The sequence below is a fragment of the Scylla paramamosain genome, chromosome 11 (genome assembly GCF_035594125.1).
Source record: "Scylla paramamosain isolate STU-SP2022 chromosome 11, ASM3559412v1, whole genome shotgun sequence".
Lineage (NCBI taxonomy): Eukaryota > Metazoa > Arthropoda > Malacostraca > Decapoda > Portunidae > Scylla > Scylla paramamosain.
The window spans coordinates 675,530-682,500 of NC_087161.1; the positions used below are offsets into that span (position 1 = coordinate 675,530).

Genomic DNA, 6,971 nt, shown 5'->3' on the forward strand with positions numbered 1-6,971 from the left:
GCATTGTGTTTCCCTTTTCCCACTCCTTCAAGCCGCCACTGCACGTCGTGAACCAATGAGTCGCAAACTGTGCGACCGAGATATGTATACTCTTAAATTTGTGTCTTTTAGTAGATCTGCGCTACACTGACTACAGGACAGATGCATCTTTACACCTTTAGCGCACCACTAAGCAACCTTGCAAGTTTGGGAATCACTGGCGTAAAGGCTTCATAGAGTCATTATATCGGTGAAGCAAAAGATTGGTTGGCTGCATCAATCATGTGTTGGGCACTGTTAGGTTTCGATTTTATTATAACCAGAAACTAACTGCCAAACACGTGTCCCAACAAACAACTATGACGCTATTTGCTTTGTCTCTACGTAAATCCATGAGGACAAGTAAAACGATTAGGCCCGTGGAGGAATGTCAGTACTGCATTTATCTCCAAAAGTAGGATCATGACCTGTTTGTCGCAGATCAGTCTCAGAAGCAAAGCAGGGCCTGCCACGTGCGGGTCTAGCGGCATATACTCGTACAGGTTTTGCTTGCACTAGCCCTTATTCCATTGTTTCTTACGAGTATGTTCTAATAACAGTTGGGGTGTACTAACGTTCATAAATATCTGGTGAGCTGGCTTTTATGAACTTGCCAAACAGACAGTGAAGTAGCTTTGGTTTAGATTCAGGAAAAGCTAGCAGTAATCCAGATAAAGCTTGAGTCTTCAGTCTGATCAAGCTGCACGAAGCGAGGTGGCTCAGGCGGCAGTGCGTTTGACAGTGCAGGAAGTCTCTGGTTCAGTCTTGACTAAGGGATTTCCTCGGCTGAATACCCGCTCCTACATTCATCCAGACTTTAGTGGGCACCGGTCTGCGATGACTGGGGAGGTTAAAAGCGGCGGAGAAAGGAACTGGCCACCTTAGTCTGTATGTCGAGATCCTGGATTAGGTAAGAATGGTCCATACCCATGCTCCATTAGTAAGGCACACTGTGACCTTTAATAAGGATGATGAGATGGTTGGCTAGATGTGTGCCAATATGCAGACCTCAAGATAACCCACACCTCGTCCTCATACCGAAGATGAATGCATCAGCCGGAGAACAGAGGAGGAAAGAAATCACATCGATGTGATGGAACACGAGTAAAGCAACAGAGAAAGATAGCGCCGATGTATGAAGGAGGAATGGCCAGTGAAACATTCATGCTTTCGTCATAATATCTCGTAGCATCCGAACACACACACACACACACACACACACACACACACACACACACACACACACACACACACACACACACACACACACACACACACACACACAGATAGATAGATAGATATATAGATAGATAGTTTATTGACAAAAGCTTACAATGTTTTATCATACATAGATAACGTATAGCAAAATGCGTACAAAGTTATTTGTTTACAAATATTCTTTATCAAACAGCTATAGTCCACACAATAATAATATATAAAAGAACACAGACGAAATATATACGCAAGTTATCCAAATAAGAAAACAAATGATGAATTGGCCTACCACATTAACTATACAACATCAAAATCTCATGGATTAATCTACATGTTTTATCAAAAGTTAAAGTTTTATCACACACACACACACACACACACACACACAGTAGGGCTGTTTCCGCTGTAGTCTAGGTACAGTTTTGTCTGGCCATAACATCCTTCCTGCTCCCTCACACACAACACCACCCACCTACAATACTAAGTTTCAGTATGAGTATGACCGACTTGCTATTCTGGCATCAGCCGGAGAACAGAGGAGGAAAGAAATCACATCGATGTGATGGAACACGTGTAAAGCAACAGAGAAAGATAGCGCCGATGTATGAAGGAGGAATGGTCAGTGAAACATTCATGCTTTCGTCATAGTATCTCGTAGCATCCGAACACACACACACACACACACACACAGTAAGGCAGTGTTTCCGCTGTAGTCTAGGTAGTTTTGTCTGGCCATAATATCCTTCCTACTCCCTCACACACCACCCACCTACAATACTAAGTTTCAGTATGTGTAAGACCGACTTGCTATTCTGGCTAACACTTATCAACCATGTGACTGAAATAGATGCGTAAGTTGTCGCAACCTTCGCTCGTCATTATGAAATAGGCAGGTAGACCGCACTGAGTGGGCTCTTCTTGCAGCCGTCACCTCTACGCTCCTCAAGGAAAGTAAATGAGTGGTGGAAAATATTCTGTATTGATTTATTGTTTGATAGAAAGAAAGACCTTGAAACAGATGAATGAGGTACAGTACGTGACCTATCTGTTACATAAGAGCTGGGATACTAAACGTGATTTCAGACTTTCGAACTATACCATCTAACAATTTCATATTTTTGTGCATCTAAATACACGTAAGAGTGACTTTGTGTTTTGATGACAAATCCTCATGGGGTGAAAGAACCATTATCAAACTCTTTCTCTACTTTCAATTTTTTTTTTTTTTTTTTTATGTAGTTCCCATGACATAAATAAGATTCCTTCATTATTAACAGGAAAAGACACTCTTGAGAACCCTGCTAAGCATCTATGTGTCCTTTGAAAGTAATGGTGGTGAAAGAGCAGAGTGTTTCAGAATATAGGCCAGTGTGTGTACTATGTACTGTACCACTTTTAGGCTCGTGGTCCCAGGTGGCGGGCAACACACTCAGCCTGACGTCACCGTTACCTGCACCAATCCCCGCGTTGGTCCGCTCTCGCTCCGCCTGTCTCTCGCGCTTAAATCCTTCACTCTCACGGCGACATCCCTTCCTATTTAGCTCTGCAGTATCTCTCCTTATAAAACACAGACACCAAGCTACAGTGAATTAAGTTATTGAAACCCTGAATTACGATATGGAATGCAGAGACGTCAGCAGTGAGGCCTGATAGAGCGGAAAAGTGCTAAGAAAAGACAGTGTCCTTTAAAGTGCCGGCAAAGTTTGGCGGGGGAGCAGTGTGTGACTTTGGTCCTGTGCTGCTTTGTCCGAGGCCACGGCTTCCTCTCTCTTGGACCTGAGATTTTGGAAGTGTTGAGTGATCTAGGTGGCCAGTGCAACGGTCAGGCAGTGCCATAAGTAGCCCAGGCAGCAGGGAAGACCATAGGTTTGGTCTGGGCGGTACTAAAGGCGGGAAATCCGAACACAAACAGCTGATAGGGGAGGCCAAGTGTGGTGGAGTGGTGGCGGTGATGCTGGCGGCAACGAGGAGGCCTGCAATAACTGTTTAGCAACGAGGAGGACACACACACATACTCAGACACCATGCCTCTGCTACACAAGCGGCCCTTCGTCAAGACTGAGCCGCCCACCAATCTGCAGGCCTCGGATAAGGTGTTCTACTGCGAGATGACTGGCGAGGTGTTCACCCAGTACGAGTGAGTACAAGCATTGCCTCGCAGGGTATTGACCAGGCAGCCCAGCGCGCCACCACCACCACCAATGAGGGCTAATGGGGATAATTACCCCACGTGGAATATACTGAGGGGGTGTTGGAGGGCCGCAGGGGGGTCAGGGGCAGACCTCATTGTCTTTCTAACCTGGGTACCTCACTTGCTAGTTATGGTTCCTCACTGGTATACTTGTGAGAGGGCGTTCAATCTGTAACGGACCCACTATCCTATTTACCAGGTTCACACACCAGCTTGGCTTCCCATAGCTTGGATAACTCCATTTTGGACTAGTTGAACCCAAGGGAGCAAGCAGCCTGGTGTTTTAGCCTGTCACTGCATTATAGGTTAGCCATCCCAGCCAGTCAGGTGGTGTGAGGGTCTGAGATGGCTATGGGGTGAAAGCCAGGGCATAGTTTAGTGATCCACCAGTCATCCAGGGAATAACAATGGCTGCTGGAATCAAAACAGGATGTGTTGAATGTTGAGCTAACTGCTGCAACTCATTACAGGAAATGTCACACTTAGACGATGGATGTAATCTTTTACACCACTGGAACACATATTAGACTTTCACAAAAATTATTTTATACATATTTCCCATAAAAGTAATTTGAGATCATGTTACTCAAATTTTTGTTTAAAGTTAGTGTTGAGGGTGGCTGCCACCAGTCATGGGGAACCTTGGCCTGGTGTGGCTTTATTTTTTGTTGTGGCACCTTGTTTTTTAGTTAATTAACCGGGGTCTTATTAGGCACTAGAATTTCTATGACAAAATTTACTTTGCATATATTTGCAATGAGGTGGATTATCTAGGTCTAGGAAAGGGAATCATCATCCCTAACCTGAAATCCTCTTCATATCTGCCTACCCACCCTTTGGGCTCACCACAAAGGTAACACCACACATAATCGTGATACACATGTAAGGGAAACAAAATATCCACTGACCTGAATTTAATACAAAAATTAAAAAGCAAAAAGTTCTTGTTTACAACTCATAAAGCAATTCTCTCATCAAGGCATACAAAATAAATACTTAAGCTACTTGCACTGTCTCACTGCTGTGTCCACCTCACAACTAGATGCCCCTTGAGCGTGGTGACTGCCCTCTGCCTGAAAGTGGTCACTTTCTGCAGGTACTCATTCACACTAGTTCCTGCAATGAGCCATTCCTTGACCTCAGCCTGGATGAAATGTTCTGTTAGGGTGTCCGGTACCAGCTGCATCTCTGCCTGAATCATTTTTGGCTGTGTCAAACCTGCAGCATTTCAACTTAATTTCTAGTCAGGGAACAGAGAAAAGTGTGAGGGCTTCAGGTCAGGCAAGCTGGGTATGTGGGGTTGAGTGTTTTTGGTCAGATTCTGTCCATAGTAAAAAGGGAAGTGTGAGGCAGTGCACTGTTGTAATGCAATGACAGTTTTTAAGGCTTGGAAATTTAAATAGCACCTCATATTTACAGTCAGTAATTGTCATTCATGTTGGTTGACCTTGAAAACTTGTAGTGTGGTGCCAAGAGAGTGTGTTGGGTATCTGAGAAAATCATTTAGGTACACACTGAGTTATTATCAGTCCATAAAAATTATCCCATACAGTATGCATGTTTACTACTAATATTTTTAAATGTTTAGGTCTCTAATAAAGAATATTTTCAAAAGTCACAGAGATGATTGGCAAGTTGTCATGGAGCTTTTTCCATGGGTGATACAGTGCTAGAATCGTGAAAATATCCCTGAAAGCCTCCATAACTTCAGTGAAAGCCTGGTAAAAGTAGTCATGACAGACCCCAAAATGTTTAAGAATCTGAACCCAGTGAATTTGGTAGTGGTGGTGGTGGTGGAACCTTGAATAACTTGAGCATAATAGCATAACTTTTTTTAGTGTGAGAAAAAAACAAACTAAGAGAATGTCTGAAGAGAGAAATATATTCCCTACCTTACTTGTGTGTGCAAGTTACACATTGACATTATATTTCAGGGAGTTCTGGGAGCGGCTGGTGCTGTGCAACTCGATGGTGTGGTGCTGTGAGCTGACGGGCCGGCCTAACCTGACGTACCTGGAGGCCGTGGAGAGTGAGACCCGGGCGCGCCGCTGCCTGGCCAACATTCCCCAGTTGGTGCGGCGGCCCATGTTGTACCTGGCCAGCCTCACTCGCCGCGGCCGCTTCATTGACCTGAGTGAGGATGTTTTCACCTTTGTACGTGACCGCTACTTTGTTGGGGAGGAGGTGGAAGCCATTGTGCACAAACACTGGTATGACTGCAAGGTATGTGTGTGTCTCTCAGTCATTGTCCTGTGTCCTTACTTCCCTGGTTTGTATGGGGAAGTTGCAATTAAAAATGTTAGAATAGAAATGTTGCTGGAATGTGTCAATATATATGCCTGAAGATTATGATTTAAAGAACATTATTAGAGGTATAATTCTTTCTTTCTCTCTTGTCACTGTCCTATAATCCCTTAGGTAACGAGGGTGATTCTCCCGACACCTGAAGAGATAGAGAAGTACCTGAAGGACATTGAGGAGTCTGATGAAGAGATGGAAGAAGAAGGTACCAATAAAGTGAAGAGTGACGATGATGTGCAAGTGATTAATGAGGTCACGAAAACTGAGAAGGTGAAGGAGGAGGAGGAGGAGGAGGAGGTGAAGGTGATAAAAGAAGTGAAGACCAAGGAGAAGAAGGAAGACCAGGAGAAGAAGGAAGAGGAAAACTATCCTCCATTTGCCACATTCAAGTATGAAGTGATTGAGCTTGAGGCGTGGGACTACAAGGAGAAGAAGGTGGGCTGTGTGTGTGTCTGTATGAGCTTTCCTAGAGTGATATCCATAACATAGTCTCAGTAAATGGCTGTATCACATCTCTCATGAAAAAAAATCTCTTTTTTTTTAGTTCCTGGAGTAAAAGTACATAAAACAAAAAGGAAGACATGGTTTGCCATCACCTATCATTTCAAGCACAGGCTATGATTATGTTGATTTTCTTTGACTTAATACATCATTCCAAAAACAGGCTGTGCTTATGTTCATCCTGTTCAGCACTATGGATGAAAGTATATAAGAAAAACTGTGGCCTCAGGTGCCTCTCCATTGTCACCTTTGTAAATCATCTCATCCCATCACATTTTCTGTCGATGTCTTGTATAACAATCAAGGGTTGCTATAGTGAGGCATTGCTCCTCCTTCCCCTGGCAGACACACATCGTGGGGTGGGAGCAGATCCGCCGCAAACAAAGGCGTCATCACCAGAGAGAAGTGCAAGCTGTTCCTCAAGCAGTGTGTCCAGCTGTCCCCCCTCAGGCTTCTGGGTCATCAAGGTGAGCTTTCTCTCCCTTTCTCTCTCTCTCTCTCTCTCTCTCTCTCTCTCTCTCTCTCTCTCTCTCTCTCTCTCTCTCTCTCTCTCTCTCTCTCTCTCTCTCTCTCTCTCTCTCTCTCTCTCTCTCTCTCTCTCTCTCTCTCTCTCTCTCTCTCTCTCTCTCTCTCTCTCTGGCAAGGCAATAAAATGGCAATAAAAATTTTGAAAAAAAGGCTCACTTGAGTGCCTTTTCCCAAAGAGAGTTCAAACAGAAAATCAAATAATGGAGGATAAATATGT

The 6,971-nt window shown here is 44.1% G+C and overlaps 1 protein-coding gene across 1 annotated transcript in view; it reads left to right on the forward strand.

The window, feature by feature from the left end:
* Nucleotides 1–3,115: 3,115 nt before the first annotated feature.
* Nucleotides 3,116–6,971, forward strand: part of LOC135105272 (bromodomain adjacent to zinc finger domain protein 1A-like) — a 16,134-nt gene continuing 12,278 nt past the window's right edge. Inside the window, 6 exon segments of the mRNA XM_064013493.1 lie at nt 3,116–3,370; nt 5,359–5,647; nt 5,843–6,160; nt 6,572–6,604; nt 6,606–6,674; nt 6,676–6,693. Of these exon segments, the coding sequence (XP_063869563.1) occupies nt 3,258–3,370; nt 5,359–5,647; nt 5,843–6,160; nt 6,572–6,604; nt 6,606–6,674; nt 6,676–6,693 (840 nt within the window). The 5' untranslated portion in view covers nt 3,116–3,257.